The 19,797-nt window shown below is 42.1% G+C and overlaps 1 protein-coding gene across 1 annotated transcript in view; it reads left to right on the plus strand.

Moving 5' to 3' along the window:
• LOC118090601 (sucrase-isomaltase, intestinal-like) overlaps positions 1-6,986 on the plus strand; it is an 88,327-nt gene extending 81,341 nt beyond the window's left edge. Inside the window, exons 22-23 of the mRNA XM_060279398.2 lie at positions 2,640-2,798; positions 6,829-6,986. Coding sequence (XP_060135381.2) covers positions 2,640-2,798; positions 6,829-6,888 — 219 coding nt within the window. The 3' untranslated portion in view covers positions 6,889-6,986. The remainder of the gene's footprint in view (positions 1-2,639; positions 2,799-6,828) is intronic.
• Positions 6,987-19,797: the final 12,811 nt, after the last annotated feature.

Below are 19,797 nucleotides of genomic sequence, written 5' to 3' on the forward strand. Positions count from 1 at the left end.
CGGTGATCATACTCAAAACTGCATTACAAAGTCAAGGGGAGGCGGAGCTTCAGCCCAAATTCATGAGGTTGGGGAATCTGGAGGAGGGCCCTCAATGACAACCAGAGCAGGCAGGGAGAAATATGTGGCCAAAGATGCTCAGGTCCCAGGCTATTTACTGCATATGTAAAGTAAGTAAGTAAGTAAGTACGGTAAGTAAATACATTGGTGCCTTGGGTTACAAACGCTTCAGGTTACAAACACTTTGGGTTACAGACTCCACTAACCTGGAAGTAGTACCTCGGGTTAAGAACTTTACCTCAGGATGAGAACAGAAATTGCGCAGCAGCAGCCGGAAGCCCCATTAGCTAAAGTGGTGCTTCAGGTTAAGAACGGTTTCAGGTTAAGAACAGACCTCTGGAATGAATTAAGTTTGTAATCAGAGGTACCACTGTAAATCTTCATATGCTCTAAGTTTCTTACAGTCTATTTAGTCTAGTTTCCACTAAAACTGTTCTTAATTTTATTCTGATTGAATAGCTGGCCCTGTTTAAGATTGTTTTAAGTAACAGACACTTAACATCTATTCATTTCCCGTTTTCTTTTTCAAAATAGAACGAAACAAGGCACCTATCCATCACTTGAAAACTTATTTATTTATTTATTACTGCATAAACTTTATACATTATGCCGCTTGATTGTAGAAAACCTCGAAGCGGTTTGCAAATAGATAAAACAATAAAATGGGGGGTGGGGTGGCGGCAGGGTATCACAAGCATTCTTTAAAACATACAAAGTTAAAATACCAAAAACACATTAAAGTTAACTCAGTTTTCTAAGCATCTGGTTAGGCTTGTCTAAACAAGGTGCCGAAAACAGTACAGTGAAGATGCCTGCTTGACCTCAATAGGCAGGGAGTTCCCAAGTGCAGGTACTGTCATGCCAAACAATCAAGTTCCTAGAAATGTGGAACGGGTCTTATGTGGTGCACTTGCAATCATTAAAAAAATAAAAAATAATGTAATAACAGGTATAGAGAGGAATGCTGCAGTCAGAGGATTCTAGGGAACCGCTGTTGTAAACTGACAGATCTGTCTAGCAAAGTAATTAATACCTTCTCAGTAGCTGGTTTTGTGGGCCTTTTATTGCTTGAAATGTATTTGAAAGTTGCTCAGTCATTGGCAGCTGTCCCCTTGGGTGTATTTCTTCAGCTTTTAGTGCTAAAGGTTATCTCTCCCAGAGCAGGTGTAATAGCACAGCACTCAAAAGTTGTATCCTGTGCCAACACAGAGCTGTGCTGATTGTGTTTTGACGTGGTTTTCGATGTACAGTGGTACCTTGGTTCCCAAACGTAATCCGTTCTGGAAGTCTGTTCCAAAACTGAAGCGTTCTAAAACCAAGGTGTGCTTTCCCATAGAAAGTAATGCAAAATGGATTAATCCGTTCCAGACTTTTAAAAACAACCCCTAAAACAGGCATTTAATGTGAATTTTACTAGAATTTTACAAGACCATTGATCCATAAAATGAAAGCAATAATCAGTGTACTGTACTATAAAATAAATAAGACAGCATTGTAGATGATAAAAATTAAAACTACTGGTAATTTTTTTTCCCCTACGTCCACTGATGATAGTCATTGTTTGGATGGGGGACTTTTATCCATTTCTGCAGTCACACAATCAATCAGTAGCTGAACTGGGTTCCACACAGCCACAAAAACAAGTCACAGAAACGAAGTCACAAACCAGTCAAAAGTCAGTGCCATAAAATGAAGAAAAAGTCACTGTCAAAAACACAAAAAAAACGCAAAAAAAAAATTGCAAAAACAAAATCTCCAAATATCACCTCTGTGTTGCATGGGTGCTCGGGACTCAATTTACAAACGGGGGGGGGGGGGACTCAATTTACAAACGGAACACACTCAACAGAAAACGGAACATGTTCAGCTTCCAAGGCAAAGTTCACAAACTGAAACACCTACTTCTGGGTTTGCAGCATTCTATTTCCAAGCTGTTCATAAACTAAGCTGTTCTAAAACCAAGGTACCGCTGTATGACTATCACTCTGCCTTCAATGCACAGGAGACAGGGGCTGGAATCATATGCGGTTAAAAGGGTGTCTGAATGGCCTCTCAGGGTGGTTTTCTTTTTATTCTTTGAACAATTCTGAAAAAACACCATGTTTCCTGCCTTGTTTATCAGCTTTCCCAGACCTCCTCCTCCTCCTCCTCCTCCTCTTCTTCTTCTTCTTCTTCTTCTTCTTCTTCTTCTTCTTCTTCTTCTTCTTCCTCCTCCTCCTCTTCCTCTTCTTCTCCTTCAGTATCTTTAAAAAGAGAGCATATGGAAACTAACTACCTTAGGAGAAGCTGTAGAGAGGTGAATAACTAAGCCATTAAATTACAGCTGTGGTAGCTAGTGGCTTGTGGAAGACTCTCTTGTGATTGTGCTATGGTGTATGTAGCAGCTGGTCCTTTGTGTTCCAATTTAGCTGAATGTTTGTTCATCTGTACTTCTGTCACCAAACTGGAATTCTGACAGCAGCACAAGACAGTTCTGTGTAGGAATTTTTTTTAAAAAAATAGTGATGCCTACATCGTTTCGCCATTGCACTGTGTGTCTAAATGAATGCCTAAAGTATTCTCCTCCTGAATTATTCTAGGGGCACTTGAAGACAAGTATTGTTAACAACAACTACCGCGGGGTCGATTCTCTGATATTTGATACAGTTCAGATCCTTGGTGTGGCCTCAAGACCTAATGCTGTTGTTATGAATGGAAAAGGCATCCGCAGAAGCGACATACATTACCAGGAAAATGGGGTAGGCATTGTGCTTGTGAATTACTTAAAATTGTTGTTGTTATTCATATATATATATACACACCACTGTTTCTGTTTTGCTGGAGTTAATCTTCGGACAAAAACTATGTTATTTATCTCACTGTCCGTAATGTGCTTTATGTAATTAATTAAGTACATTACATTGTCATTGCACGATTCTACTCCATTCAGCTGTGTCCACTATTGCCAGTAGTACACTGCGTAGTGGTTCACTGCAACATACCAGAAAGGGCAGGGGGTAGCCTGAGGTGAGTGTGGTGCAAACACACGGGCAGGAGTGCCGGATTCGTTCTGGCACATCCCCATCTATGTCCCAGTATGCTGTAGTTACTCAGGCTGGATCTAGACACGTCAAAGAAGCGTTTCAGTTAAACGTGTTGCAAACTTTATACGAGAAATCAAGTTGGCAAATGCGGAACTCCACAGCGTTTGAATGCATAAACAACGCATATGAAACTCTTTTTCTTTGCCGATGTAGCTGAGTCCTCAGTCAGACGGAGGTCAGGTGAGCCATCCCATTCCATTTACTGTTTGACTACTAGCAGATGGGTGCCTGATGGTGTGTGCATATCCAGATAATGTTGAAGGTGCTCATGTTGAAGGTGGTTTGCTGCTAAAGGGAAAGCCACGAATAAAAAATGTTAAACTACCACTATACGCTTGCAGCCATGACCTATGGACATGAGGAATGGAGTAGGAAATGGAGGGGGTGGGCTTTCTAGGGGAAAGTGCCCCCATTGCCTATTAATCAAGCTGAACAGTTTGGCTGCTCCCCATAGTGTGTTAATATTTATCCAGCATGGGCATGTGAATAGTTCTTTCTGTTCCATTTGGCAGAAATTGCAGTTAGTATTTCAAAAACAGCCACCACAATAAGAAAGGGAATTTTTTCTGTGTGCATCTGTGGGAAGGCTGCTTGTCTTGTTTCATGACTGCTATTTACATAAACTCACAATTACATGTTTTCCAAGCAGCTACAAAATGGCAGCTGTCAGCAGATCATTATCACAACATTATTAGGGCCACAGTGAAATGTAATAATAATAATAATAATAATAATAATAATAATAATAATAATAATAATAATAATCCAGAGCTGGGTAAGGGGCTCAGTTATAATTCCTAAAACAATATGCAATAAAATAAAGTAAACTCCGCTTACAGTGGAGAAGCTCCATAAAGTCCCTCACATCTGGGACTAGTTACAGGTAGGTAGCCGTGTTGGTCTGAGTCGAAGCAAAATAAAAAAATTCCTTCAGTAGCACCTTAAAGACCAACTAAGTTTTTATTTTGGTATGAGCTTTCGTGTGCATGCACACTTCGTTAGATACACTTCGCCTGGGACTAGTGATTGGTCCCAAATCCATTTCCTCACCCCAGAGTTCTCGAAACACCCTCTTCCTTCAGAAAAGGGACCTGGTTTTCTGCTGCTTTCTTGGCAGTGGTGGGGGCAGGGTGAGAAATTTCTCCAAAAAATTCTGAAAGGAGCTGCTGCTTACCTTAACTGGATCTTGCCAGAAAGCATGGCCAATGAGAAACTCTGGTAAGAACCTCAGGATGCCTACTTCTTGAAATGCCTTGGTCGCGGCATGAAATTGTGTTTTCCCCAAGACTTTCCAGGTAGTACAGCCAGTGCGAAGTTGTGGAGTGAGCATTGTGCTACCTAGAGTGGTGTAGAGTGCTTATTTTTAAGTTTTAAAAGGATGGGGGTGGGTGGGAAGCCCTTGTCCGCTTCATAGTATAAAGTAAGGTAATGAGCATCTGCTTCCTGAAAATTTCAGAGAAATGCCTCCCCCACCCTGTGATATTTGAGGATTTCATCCCACCACCACCCTGCCACCCACCCAACAATTCATCAAAAACTGGGTTGTTTTTTTTTTTAATTCTTACCTTAGCTCTTGGCTTGAGCCTAGTGCCTTTCATTTCAGAATTTAATATCAGGCCTAGAGTAGGAAGATTGAATTTCCCCTAATAGAGATTTTTCCACTCCAAATACCTTTTATTTCACTCCAAATATTTTCTGTTATAGGATGCTTTACAATTGCACTGCCCTCAAATGGCCCTTAAACCCAGTAAAAGTCAGAAATCACTTCTGAACACACCATCATATTTTTCTGGAAATAAATCACTAAGGACGCAAACAAAAAAAATAATAGTTTTTGCTGTGCTCTCTAGCTGGGAAATGGAGTCAGGATAAGAAGCCCCATTGCTTAATGCTGTTTCTGTAACTTACAATACTGAACAAATTGGTTGAACAAAGAACTAGAGAAAGAGGCTTTGCATGGAAGAAATGGGGAGGCCAAGACTTTCTATTTTAAAAATGTCAGACTTCATCATTATAATTACTTTAGGATATTTTTTCCCCTGCCTACATTTAAAATATACTGGAATTAGGAAAGGTGCCTATCAGATTACATATCAAAACCAATACTTTTTGATGGGGGGGGGGAGAAAAAACAGGTGGCAGGTGGCAGGTGATGGGAATGACCTCAGCATTAAAAGCTGGAGAACTGTTGCCAGTCAGAGTGGGCAGTATTGGGCTATAAGGACAAATAGTCAACACAGCTTCTTGCATTCCTAAAGCACTATATTGCTTTGCCAAGAGAAAATAGAAATTATGTATCCTTGGGAAATAGTTTCTGGAATAAGGTAGTTGATCAGAATAAGATAAGCCCAGGTAATCAGTATTTGTCCAGAGGATATTGGTTTAGTATGGCTACAACAAGCGCTATCCTCTTTTCTTATTAAGATCTCTCATTCTTATAGTAAATAGTGAGACTCTAGGGCAGTGGTGGCGAACCTATGGCACGTGTGCCAGAGGCGGCACTGAGCCCTTTCTGCGGCCACGCGCGTTGTCGCCCCAGCACAGAGTTATATGGCAACCCCAACTCCGGTGCTATCTTGAGCCCAGAACGAGGCTCCGTCCTTTTCCTCTTATGGGACGGTGACATCTTGACCTCACGGCTAAAGAGTAGCTCAGAATGGAAAGGGAGCGGGAATGGAAAGGGAGGCAGCCCAGCACCTGAGTTCAGAGGTTCCTTTCGTCAAGTGAGGGGGTTGCTGCCGCAGCTGCCATTCCAACCCTCGTTGCCTGCCAGCCAGAGGGACCCTGGTTTGGGGCTTTTTCCCGCATGGCCGTAATGCACTCCATTTTCCTCTGCCTGGTGGAAGGCTAAAGGTTCGCCACCACAAGGTAAAGGGACCCCTGACCATTAGGTCCAGTAGTGACCGACTCTGGGGTTGCAGCGCTCATCTCGCGTTATTGGCCGAGGGAGCCAGCATACAGCTTCCAGGTCATGTGGCCAGCATGACAAAGCCGCTTCTGGTGAACCAGAGCAGTGCATGGAAATGCCGTTTACCTTCCCGCTTGGAGCGGTACCTATTTATCTACTTGCACTTTGATGTGCTTTCGAACTGCTACGTTGAGCAACGGGAGCTCACCCCATCGCAGGGATTCAAACCGCCGACCTTCTGATCAGCAAGCCCTAGGCTTCATAGAATTGGTCAATTTCACTTTCTTCAGCACCGGTAGTTGGTGCATAAACTTGGATTACTGTGATGTTAAAAGCTCTGCCTTGGATTCATAAATCCTACATCATAAAAAGATGTAGCCTATTTATTTTTTGTGTTGAAATCAGTAATGTTGCATTTTTGTTGTTTTGGAAGTGCTGGAGAGTTCTCAACCATTATCTGCAAAAAAAGAAGAGAGGACAGTGTCTGGGTAGTGACCTTTACCCTGCCTTAGACTTCAGGTGTCTAGACTAGGTATCTTGGCTTATTTCTGCATGAGAGGTATGTTATACCAGTCAAAATAGAGTGGTATGATTCCAACAAAATAAAGCACTTTAAGTGTTTTAAGTGTTAAGCACTTTTAAGCATGTTTAAACCTTCCCCTATGGGGTTCCCAAATGTTTAGCTGTGGATGGATTGGTCCTGTTCTGGTAATTCCTAACACTAGAGGTGGTTTTCTTTAAACCCATTTAACATTAATTTTGTTTCTTTCTCACTAGAAACTTGTTGTGCACCTTTCTGTACCACTTGGTGAAGAGCTGGACCTCATACTTCAATAGGATGCTGAAGAAATCAAATAACTTGCTTTGTGATTAAATCTGTAATTTGCATGTCTTCATGAATTTTCTTCTGAATTAATAAACATCAGTTTCTTGAATATTTTTGTGAGTGTCCCACGTGTCCTCCTTTCTAGAGAATTACAGGGTAGGTTTTTTTGAGAAGCATAAATCAACGTGTCATTTTTAATGTTAATAAATGTCTGGATTCAAAAGTAAGTGGGCCTCCTGCTTTCATAGCAGGCTGGACTTTTTGAAGTCACTTCCAATTATATGAGTTATATTCAACTAACTATAAAGGCCACAGCTAATTTAGGTCCTTTGCAGTGTCTACTCTAAGTAGAAGTTAGTTGAATGTCTAGTTGAATACTATGAATGTCGCATCTAGGCCATTTTGCTATGACAGCCACATCTACTTTCACCTAGTATCCTAGACTGGATTTCTGTTCCCCAAGGAGGATCATCAGGCAAGATTAGATATATAGTGGCTCAATTTTTAATGCAATTCATCCCTCCTTGATGCTGCAGTTGTCAAATGATGTCAGGGTGGGTGTCAGGAGCAGGTCACCAATAACTCACAAGGTGTCAGTGAAGTTAACTCTTTATTGAAATAAAATGGCTCAGGTCTCATGAGCACAGCAACCCTTCCCAGTAGATCTTGCCCCAGTGAGGCAGTTGTGAGGACCAAAGGTCCCCTCCTTCCCACAGCTCCTTAAGTATCCTCCCTCGGGCCATTCCCAAGTAATCTGAGACTATGATGCCTTGTCTGTTTTTGCTCCACCCTCTTTATACCTCTTCTGGTTCTGGGAGACCAGCAGGGAGTGGAATTGGTTGCAGCAAGAGGGAAAGACAGCCTCACTTACTCACCAGCCTGACCCATCTCTGCCTCTTGGCCCCCCTCTTCTCCAGCCCCTGCTTCTGCCTCTGGACTGTTCTCTGCCACAGTCTCTTCCTGCTCACTAAGCCCTGTTGCCTCTTCAGCTTTCGGCACTTCCTCCTCCCAGTCTGCTCCCTCTTCTCCTTCTGACCACTCAGTGTTGTCCCACCACCAGTCCCCTAGCTCTGAGCCTTCTTCCCTTGAATGTTCCCCAGCCGGCTCCTCACATGATTTCTCTGCATCCAGCCAGTCCATGACAGCTGAGCATTAGTGTGTAAACCAGGCTTAAGTGTTTCAAGTCATCTAAAGCAAGCCAACTTTTGAGAAGAGAGTGAAAAATATTGTTCCACAGACCCGGTCAAAAAGCTGCTTTCATGTATGCCTGGGGGTCTAGAGAGGGAAATAAATTCAGCTGCTTAACTTGAATGTAAGTGCGATATATTTTAAAAATGTTTAATTTATGCTGCAGCTTGAATTATTTACTTGGCTCCCTGATCAGCTGATAAGTTCAAACGCACATACTTTCTTTGCCAAACCTTAACTTGTCTAATGGTTCATGCTTTTTTCATGCAATGCATTACCCTAAAAGCACCTAAAGAAAGCCCCAGAGATAACTGAACAAGGGAAATGGATTGGACCAAATCATGCTCACTTGACACGTTGATGCTCTTGGGGGCCAATCCTTACAATATTTTTTGTATGCAGCCACCCAAGTATAAAAAGAATGTGCCTCGCATCAGCTGCTAATGGCGTACGCACATTGAAATCACAGCTTTTTGTAGCAAAGTACACAGGCTCAGCTGCTTGCAAGGATCAGTCTCCTCTTTCTAACACTTTTGACAATAAAAGTGACAGTTTAAATGAAAGTTGACCATTCACAACTGATATGAGATACCTGCCACACACACTGCATGTTTCAACTAGACAGAGTCAGCCTTCACAATACGTTAATTTCCTAAATCAGGCAGCACACGAGACACTTTTCAGACTTCATGTTACAGATAGCTTACCTTCCATGCAGTAGTCTAGTGGCAAATTCAGATGTTCCGTGTCCCTTCATTATAGCCACAGCCACGCCCCCTCACTCCTTTCTAAGATTATGCAACCTTCTCAGATTATACCATAATCTTATTGATGTACAGTCTTAATAATTATGGATGCATTAGTGCATATACATGGATAAATGGTGTGTATCTTCTTTCAGAAAGATTTAAACTGTGTTTTCCTTGACATTCCAGTTGAATGCAACAGGACATGAACACCATTCTCTTGAAATTGAAGTACCTTGTGTTTTCTATGTTCTGAAATCCTTAGCACCGGAACATGCGGAACTCTTGGTGATCTTCCTGCACACCTTTTCCAGATTGACCCTAGGAGCCCATCTTCAGTGACTCACTCACCTCCTTTCGTTCTGATAGGCTCCAATCAGCACAGAGGGTGAGAAGACGACTTCTCAGTAGATAGACACTCCCCTTTCATGCTGCTTGGGCAGCTCTAAGACACCAGAGACAGAAACCCTGTTGAGAGAGACCCACCTCTATTCTCAAGGTCTAGAACAGAGGTGGTCACTTAGAGGAAGGTAGATGGTCACTTAGAGATCTATTACTGAATGAATTGCTGTAGTTCAGCAAGGGATTCTAACTCCTGCCTGTATGACAACAAGAGACTCTCACCCGATAAATGGGGCTATTTGGACTTCCTGGTCTACAGTATGATGTAGATCTATATTTATATATGGATATCATCCCCGTGTATGTGACTTGTGGTGTGCAGTAGGTAATTGGCTCCATCCTATGAGCTTTCGTTTTGCTCCCCAATCCCAATATTTTCTTTGGTTTGTGGACCTCAAAGTTCCAACAAAAAGCAAAGTGTTTCTTGCAAGCCTGAATTCAGGCCACACCTACACTAAAATGTTTGCTCACTTGGCAGAATGCTATGGGCCAAAACACTGAGAACTGGCTTTTAGCCTTGCAGCCATAAAGAAATTGCAGTGTGAGGGGATGGTAAAACACTAAGATGTTTTGTTTCATCTACCATCTGACGTCAACCACAGCCACAAGTTTGTATAAAGTTTGCTCAAGACAAAATAATGCACTGTGCGTAAAAGTGCCCTAATGGAGTCTCCCTCTGCTTTAGCCATAATTACAGAAGCCCTGAATGTAAACCGCGGTGTAAGGATATTTCCATTCGTTCTCAGTGCAAAATCCTCACAAGAAAAGTGCTTGCATCCCTTTTAAGAAAATGCCTCTGTGTGTAGATAGTGACCCTGTGTTTTTGAAAACCACTCTTATCAAATGAATGGTTGCTGAAGTTAACTTGGGAATAAATGACTACCATGGCACAAATGTGCATGCCAAAGTGTGACTTCTCAGTGCAAATCTCAGAAGGATCACAATGTGCCTTTCTCATCTGAGCGCTGCATAAGTGCTCCCACAATCAAAGGGTTCCCATTTTCAGGGAGTCTTGGAACCCACTAAATCTGTCAAAACATTCCTTGCCTGAGCCCTTCAGCTGGTGTGCCTTTGCTATTTGCCATCTCATCTCCTCAGCTACCTGCTCCCGTCTGATAATAAACTGAGGAATGGATCTGAGTGCCATAACCAAAATTGAGCTCTCCTGAAATGCCACACGCCTGCCTGCTTCATCTTGCTTGACAGCCACAAAGCAAGACACTTGTATGCAAATTGTGCTGGTTTTGTGAAACCCAGCCAGATGGGCGGGTAATAATAATAATAATAATAATAATAATAATAATAATAATAATAATATTTTGCTTGGCTTAAAAACTGGCCAGGTTCTACCAGATGTGATGTTTGAGGAAATTGCACTGAAGGACAACTTTGTACTGAAATTTAGGATATAATATATTAGGCTTTTCCACCCAATAAGGTATAGAATAATAATTAAATGCTTTAAAAAACAAAACAAAACCACACACATAACTATTCTAACAAAGATTGAAACCAGGATGAAGTGTTAGGAAATTCTCACTCACAGTCTCCAAACAAAACAAAGTTCTCATAACTTCCCCAATTAGACACCCGAGTTTCTTCTGAGACAGACAGGATTCTCGGGCAACATAAAATCAGTGCTGCTCTAGCTCTCCAAAAGCGAAATCATTAGGACTGAGGGTCACTTCATCGACTGCCCTAAAATTGCTGGTTACCGAGCCAATTAGAACAACTCAGAAGTGAAAGACAGCCTGGAGAGTCACCTCTGCACTGTAATTTTGACCATTTAGGAGCTTACATTGCTGGTAAAAGAAACCTTGTCTGAAAGATTCTTGTGACCTTTCCTCTGGTGTGGGGCCCAACGACATAATAATACCATTGATCTCTATGCACTAAAAAATAAACTCCTAATGAGCCCAATGCTTGTGATTTCTGTTTTTAATCTTTTGATCAGCAGCCATGTTTTCCAAAGTATGAACTGTGAGCTACATGCCATCCTACCATGGGTTTCCTTCCACCCCACCCAACTGTACTGTTTTGTGCCGACTTCAACCTGCAATGGTTTTGAAATAAATGTGCAGCCAGCCAGTGGGAAGATAGTCATTAGCAATGTTGCTGAAGTACGTAATTTTTTGATTTGGAATATGGACCATGCTGGGTCATAATGTTCAGTGTGAAACAAGCATTATGAACCCAGTTCTTCTCAAGATTCGAGTTTAATCTGAGCTAGAAAAGACCTCTATCCACCCACTTTTTAACTGATTGTTTAATTTCACCATCCACCCATTTACTTGACTTTTGCTGTGGTGGCGGCAGCAACGACGAGGAAGGGAAGTACATCTCCCGCCACACTCACTCTACCTTCTTTGCCCTCAGCACCTGCAACACTGCTGCAATTATGGTTCCAGAGTCAGGAATCATGGGAATGAGTTATTCTGAAGGAACCTTAGATTAGCATACCAGAATTCCAGGTGCCTGGCTAGGGAGCAGTGGCTGACCTGAGGTCACAAATTCCAGCAGCACCCTGTACAACACCAAAATTTGTCCTCCTTGCCTCTCGCCTTCCATTTTACATCGTGACCTTATGGCCTCGGTCCAGTATACTTGAAGGAGCGTCTCCACCTCCATCGTTCTGCCCGGACACTGAGGTCCAGTACCAAGGGCCTTCTGGCGGTTCCCTCGTTGCGAGAAGCCAAGTTGCAGGGATCTAGGCAGAGGGCCTTCTCGGTGGTGGCACCTGCCCTGTGGAACGCCCTCCCAACAGATGTCAAAGAGGAAAACAACTACCAGACTTTTAGAAGACATCTGAAGGCAGCCCTGTTCAGGGAGGCTTTTAATGTTTAATAGATGACTGTGTTTTATTTTTCTGTTGGAAGCCGCCCAGAGTGGCTGGGGAAACCCAGCCAGATGGGCGGGGTATAAATAAATTATTATTATTATTATTATTATTATTATTATTATTATTATTATTATTATTATTATTATCGTAGCTGTGACACCCCATAGTCTCCGCACCCAGTGTGGCAAAACTGGTTGAGCTGGTAGGGAGCAGAGGGAGTGGGGTCAGGGAGAGAAGGAAGAAGATGGAGGGGAAGAAAGTTCCTTCTGCTGTCCTTTCCACTGCTATGAAGCAGCAGCAGCAGCAGCGAATTGGGTGGGAGAGGGCTCCTGCAGGAGGGAGCAGCAATTACAAATTTAGAACTTAGAACTCTGGACCCCAATGGAGATTGCAGTAGCCCACCCATCACTAGTAAGCATGGGCCTAACCCACGGTCTGGATCATCACATGCTGATAGCATTTCCTCTAGAATTTCAGACAGGTCTTAGCTCTGCTTGGAGACAGTGGGAGGTTCAATTTGTGACCTTCTTTGCAGAAAGCAAAGCAGATGCTATCCCACTGAGCTACAGCCTTTCCTTAAAACCTCACAGCAGTTTAGTACAGTCGAGAATCACCAAAGGGTGGATGTTTTCTCATGATCGCTATATACTGAAGGGGTCATGGGCAAGACCTGGCTTTCGTTTTTCGTATGCACATTCTAACGTTTAACATCAAGTAGTCCTTAAAGGGTCCGGAAAGATATTAAAATGAGAGGATGTGATCTGGCTTCTCCAGTTAACCCCTGTATTTGACGCTTCCTTTTTAAGCATTCTTATCCCAGACCTTCCTCTCCTTCAAAACTTGGTTAGCTATGTCCTGCCAGTCCTTTTAATTGTTCCCAGTGCCGTCACTAGAGATCTTTTTCTTTACTTTATCTGGTATTCATAGTATTTTCTGCTTTGATTTATCATTACTAAGAATCTGGTTACTTTCCTGCTAACTATCCCTAAATTACTGAACATTAAAGAGTACTATCTTTTACACAGAAATATGTAGCACTCCTCCACATGCCACTCTGGAAAATATTAACATTTCTCATTAGCATGATTCATTAGCTCTCATTTGCTGTTTTTCAGCCAGACTGTGAGGTTTTATAGGCAAACCTGTATTAATTGATTTCTTTGTGTGAAACACTGCATCCAGTGATTCATTATATCGTGTTTGGGGTGATTTGTGGGTGGGGGGAGTTGATCTTTTAAAAACTTTACTGGCAACAAATTAGATTTACAAAGCCAATTTTGTGTTCTACACAAGGTTTGCTTCTTATGTCCAGGGGGATGAAGCACAAACACCTGGGGTGCATATCAGTTAAAATTATCTCCCCAAAAAGGTGAGTCTTGCTCAGGCTTCCTCAACCTCGGCCCTCCAGGTGTTTTTGGCCTACAACTCCCATGATCCTTAGCTAGCAGGATCAGTGGTCAGGGATGATGGGAATCGTAGTCTCAAAACATCTGGAGGGCCGAGGTTGAGGCAGCCTGGTCTTGCTCCTTCATTATGTAGCTTCCATCAAGTGCTGAAGACGCACATATTTATGCTGGCCTCTGCACGCGCAATACTATGTTTTTTAGGAATCGTTTTGTTCTTTTGAATGTAATTTGTTTTAAACTGTTTTTAATACTGTATTTTTAAAATTGTTGTATCCCACCCTAGAACCTTGCGGTGAAGGGCAGATAAGGGACAGAATAAATAATAACAAAAAATTATAATTCTGTAAGGTCTGCAGAGAGTCAGATTGAAGCTGGCGGTCCAGATATTTTAGATCTGACTGACTTCAGGTAAGGAAGGAGAATAAGCACGTGCACGAGAGATCTTTGTCTTTGACAGAGGTATACTTGATTAGTTTTGAATGGCTGCTATTATTTAAGGAAGATGTGGGGAACCTATGGCCCTCCAGATGTTTCCAACTATAATGTCCCTCTATAACTCAAAAACAACTTACCTGTCATAGTTCAAATGCCTTGTTTTTAAATCCATTTATTTGGAAACAGTAAGTGATATAGAGCATTATTGCTTCCACTTCCTTGGAAGCTGTGGGTATTGTGGGGTTAGCAAGCGCATTCCCCACTCACGAAGCCAGTAAAGAGATTAAGCAATCAGGAGACAATTAAAGCCAATTAGAACAATTTTGCAGCTGTGAAAGGAGACCTTTTTGTTTCAGGGATTTTGTCCTTACAGCATACGTAATGAGAAGCTTATGACTAAGTAAAGACTTAAGGGGAAAAACAAGGCTGGAACACTAAAAATAGAACATTTTCCTAAATATTTATTTGTATCCCAATTCTAGAATACTTTTTTTTTTAAGGATGTGCACCTGAGAAAGTCATGCTTTCTCATTCCCTTAGTAGCTTAAATACAATAAAAGATCCTGTTTATATCAAGCCAAAGCAACCAAATTTCCCTGAATATTTCTTTGCAAACCAAGTTCTGTCTTAGCCACCCATTCAGCAGAGCTAGGCCTGCTTCAACTCACCAGCATTAATGGGCTTAAGTGCATCTCACTGTGTGGGACCCCAGCCATCTTGAACAATTTAAGGACTTGGGCTGCAATGCTGTTGTATCCATGCAAATCCTTTAGTCTCAGTGATTACATGAGTCCTTAAACCTGCTGAACCAAGTGTATGATTCCAGCAGTAACCTTTAAATAAAAGATCTACTTAGCAGGGTAGGATAATGTTTCTATACAAACATTTCATTCGCTAACGACTTACTTTCATGTGGAACTGGGCTTATAAAAACATTGATGCTTTCATTTTCATTCACACTAATTTCGTTTCAGTGGCAATTATCACATGCAAATTTCAGATGTCAAGCTGAAGGCTGACAATTGGAGCCTAACAGCTAAGTCTTCCAAATGCCTCACTAGTCCATGTGTGCCTTTCTTGAGAATATGCATATCATTCCTTCCTATACTGAAACCAGGTGGTCCTATGCCTGACATGTAGGAAGAGTCTGAAACAATACTGATTTCTGTATGAAGGTATGTGTGCAAAAGAAAGATTTTAGTTTGTAAATTAAAAGAAAAAATTAATAGCTTCCAGGACCTACTAAATATTGAGGGTATGGGGGGGGGAGTTGGCCTGCTTGAGCCCCTACATATTTGTTTGCAAGGCTCATCTGACAACAGCAGCAGCAGCAACAACAACAACAACAACAACAACAACAACAACAACAACAACAACAACAACAGAGCCTTCAGTCTCATTGATCCAATATTGCAGAATGCTCTGCCAATAGAGTTTGAGAAAGGAACCTTCTGTTTCAACTTTTAGATGTCTACTGAAAGCTTTGCTATTCTATCAGGCCTATGCAGGCAACTAAGAATACTGTACGATATTTTTTTTCCACAATAGTTAGCTGCTATCTGTTTTCAGGGGCTGGTCCAAGACACTTTGGAACCTGAGGCAAACCACAAAATTGCGCCTCCCCTACCAGGGAAGAATAGGGGAGTGAAGAACTACATCAGGATCAAGGGTGGAGGGGTGGGGGTAGGGAATAAAGATCAACAGGGACAGGGGGTGGGAGAAGACAAGCAATGCCTGGTATTGACCAAGACGGCTGACCAAGGGGCCAGATCTGGTCCACAAGGGGTGCATGTTCCTTGGAGACTGAATCTGCCGCCCCTGGGGATCCTGCTGCCTGAAGTCACCTCACTTTGCTTCATGGGAGGGCCGGCTCTCTCTCTTTTTTTAACTTTCTATCTGCTTTTAATTGTACTGTTTTGTGTGCTGTTGTAAACTGCTTAGATTTTTTTTTAAGAATAGAGGCCCATAATTTTTTTTATAAACAAATTGCCCTCCATTTGCAAAACCAGCCTGTTCAATAATCCCTTTCTTGTATAGAAAGAATGCATAGTTAATACTATTTCATCCACTTATATATATTTAAATTAATAGGAAAAACTGTTTGTGTAACTGGGAATTTTAAATTGCAAGGGATTATGAAATCCCCACATCTTAGTATTTGATGAACAAGTCACCGACAAAGCTTCAATCTTCTTTCCTCTTTAAATCAAGAAAAAGACTGACTTCACATTTCCCTCCCTCTAACTGCTTCCATCCCCTTAATTGAATTTCCCCCTCTCCTTTATTTCCATGCCATTACCCTTTGAAAGGAGCTGTATTAATAAAATGTAACATATATTTCTTGTGGAACAAACAAAATAAAAGCATGGGGGGAGAGCACAACAGAGGAGGTAAAGTAGTTTTGAGGTATTACTAAATGATATGTTATTTATAATTCACTGAGAGAACTGAGCAATAAGGCAGATGAATAAATGACATGCAACTCAATAAGAAAAACCAAATGCTATTCCCTTAATGGAATTAAGAGTATGGATGGATCTGAGCCAAGACCCTTTTGGTCTTGCACAATATTAGTTTAATTAAAGGTGTGATAGAGAATAATAACAATATTCAATTGCAGAGGTGCCCATTATGTGTCGTATTAAACCACAGAATAATTACCCCTTTGAAGTGTGTTGCAACCAGTGAAAACCAGAGAGGGAGCAATATATAACATGCTAACATTATTACAACCCATTAGTTTTCTTTTAGCTGTTCGCAAAAGCCAAATTCTTCTGCCTTCACTTATGCCAGGATCCTTAGTTCTAAGGAATGCAAAACACTCTACAGCCTGGAGCCTAACACTCCAGGTTTCTGGGGGCCCAGAGGGCCCCTTGTTTTCACACACAAATCACACTGCTTTTCCATTCTTGGCCCCACTGCATACCTTTTCTTCTCTACCTCTTTACATTTTCAAATATTTCTATCCTACCTTCTTTTTCCTCACCTCCTTCCTTTCACCTGTTGGTATTGCCTTCTTTTCATTTTTGGTCTTCCTCTCACCATCTGCTTAATTTTGCTCTCTCTTCCATCTTAATAGCACTTCTCTGTGACTCCTGCCCCCTCGTAATGTCAACTTGCCTGAAATAAAAATGGACATGAAATCTGGGGTAGATCAGGCTCAGAAACTGATATAGCTAGCAGACCTAATGTGAGCTTCCAGACCACTCTACCTGGCCATCACGGTACCACAAACCCTCACCAGCCCTGCTCTGTGTACCCCCCCCCCGACTACCCCAGGTGATTTTGCTTGGCTGGAATGCCCTTGGACAGTTGATAATGTTTGCCTGGATAGAGGATAAGGAGGTGGGGTGGGAGGTGGAAACACCTGACTTCTGCATAATTGGAGTACAGCCTACTGTGCAAAGGTAAAAGTCACACCTGTGGCTTTGCTGTGCACTATTCCCAATATGTATGGATAGGCACCTTCAAAAGAGCTCTTTCAACCTACGTTGCTTCCTCCAGTGAAAAGCAGGACGAGGACTAGAGGCCACATACATAAGCCACCATTACTACCCTAGCAGCAATGAAGAAGAGGGAAACGATGGCAAAGTTCAGCTACTCTTGGAAACTTTCATGTTGCGAATCATCGGTGTCATTCTATAGGGTTTTGTGGGAGGATTCAACTCCTCACTCAATATTTTATGCAAAATCATGCAGGTCCCTAAATTCAAATGTAAAATAGTAGCACTTGAGGTTGTTTTTAAATAACAAAAAACAAAACAAAAAATAGTACAGTGGGAAGCTTGAGCTTCTGAAGCACAATTTTGCTATCAGCTGACAGAACAGGCCTTCCGAACAGTAGCTAAAGTTAATGCAAAATAGAGAGAAAAAACTTCCATATATAGTATTAGAACTCTGCAATTCCCTGTTTCTTTTCACTAAATAACAGTGCTATTTTTTTAGGAGTGCAAAGACTGAGTCACGAAAGTTGTCTTTTTCTTGAGATGTACTAATTAATGACCTACCAGGAAGAAAATGGGGGAGTGATCAATGTTTGCATCCTGTGGCAGTCAAGTTCAATTATACCCTGAAACTTGGAAAAAGCAATGTTAAAGGTAATTTATTCAGTGCTACACATTTCATTTATTTTACTTTGGGCAGGCTGTTTGTAAGTCATCTTTCCCTTCGCCTTGAAATCAGTGTGAATAATTGCCACATACTGTAGCCCAGGCATCCCACATTGTGTTGGCAGCAAAGGAAGAGGACCTCCCACAATGCCAGAGAAACTTTAGGTGGGGTGAACAGTATCATCCTGCCCTAGTTCAGAAGAGAATTTATGGTATTTGGGTTTGTAAAATCACACTTTTTATAGGTACGCTCCATTTCTAATGTACTTGGTGTTTTCTTGAATCCAAAACAATATTGCTTACTGGCATGCCAGTAAGCTTTCAACACACATTGTATCATGCTTGCAACAACTACTATCCAGCACTTAGAATCATAGAATTGTAGAGTTGGAAGGGACCACGGGGGTCATCCAGACCAACCCCCTGGAAAGCAGGAATCTTTTGCCCAATGTGGGGCTCAAACCATGACTCTGAGATTAAGAGTATCATGCTCTAACAACTGAGCTATCACTTCGTACAATGAGCTTCATTTCACATCTGACATGTTTCCTACATGGAGATAACTTCAGGGTAAGGGGGAGGGGACATGTACAGCATTTACTATGAATGAAGACGGGTTCATTTACTGCTACGGTTTTTGCTAGTGATATATCAATTGCAATGATACGATACGGGAATGCAAAGCATGTGGAACTGGAAGTGCTGCTCTGCCCTGCCTGCCCTGCCACTGGTGGAGAAGCTGGCACCAATTTCTGATGAGATCTTGCACCAAATCAGGGCCAAGGCCAGGGCCACTTCTCCACCAGCGACAGAGGCAGGGGGGCAGGCAGGGTGCCACCTTGGGGGTTCTGCCACCTGAGTCAGTGGCCTCACCCCACCTAATGGCTTGGCTGGCCCTGATGATGATGATGATGATAATTTTTATTTATACCCCGCCCTCCCTGGGCACGACCGGGCTCAGGGTGGCTAACACCAAATATAAATTACAATAAAATGCAATTTAAAAAACCCAGTTAATTAAAATACGGCTTAAAATGCAGCCTCATTTTAGTAGTAGCCCATAGATCAAGACCATAAAGGGAGGAAACATCAGATATTCACCCAAGCCAGCTAGCCATGCTGGTCCTACATGGGCCAGCAAAAAAGCCAAGGGAAAATTTATATACCAAATCCCATATAAGGGGTCAGTGTGATTCTAAGCCGAAGGCCAGGAGGAACAGCTCCGTCTTGCAGGCCCTGCAAAAAGATGTTAAATCCCGCAGGGCCCTGGTCTCTTGTGACAGAGTGTTCCACCAAGTCGGGGCCAGTGCTGAAAAGGCCCTGGCCCTAGTTGAGACCAATCTAACCTCCTTGAGGCTCGGGACCTACAAAGTGTTGTTATTTATGGACCTTAAGGTTCTCTGCAGGGCATACCAGGAGAGGCGGCCGCATAGGTATGAGGGTCCTAGGCTGGATAGGGCTTTAAAGGTCAAAACCAGCACCTTAAACCTGACCCTGATGAGTGTATATAAAAACAAGTGAATTATTTCTTCAGGAGCACAGGTCACAAACAGGGATGGAGCCAGAATGGCTCCTCCTATCATTTGTTTCTACTCCTGACATCCCATGAAGTTCTGATACTGTACTCTAATGTATTTGGGAACTAGCTGCTGACATTGCTGGAAGAAAGTATGAAACCTTTCTATAATTAACTGTTAAAACAATCTATATCAGTTTAGCAATCCAGTTTTTAAATAAGCAAACCTAATGTGCTTCTAAATATCATTACAACAGACTGAGAAATCATTAAAAACGA

The sequence above is a fragment of the Zootoca vivipara genome, chromosome 9 (genome assembly GCF_965207765.1).
Source record: "Zootoca vivipara chromosome 9, rZooViv2.hap1.1, whole genome shotgun sequence".
NCBI classification, from domain to species: domain Eukaryota; kingdom Metazoa; phylum Chordata; class Lepidosauria; order Squamata; family Lacertidae; genus Zootoca; species Zootoca vivipara.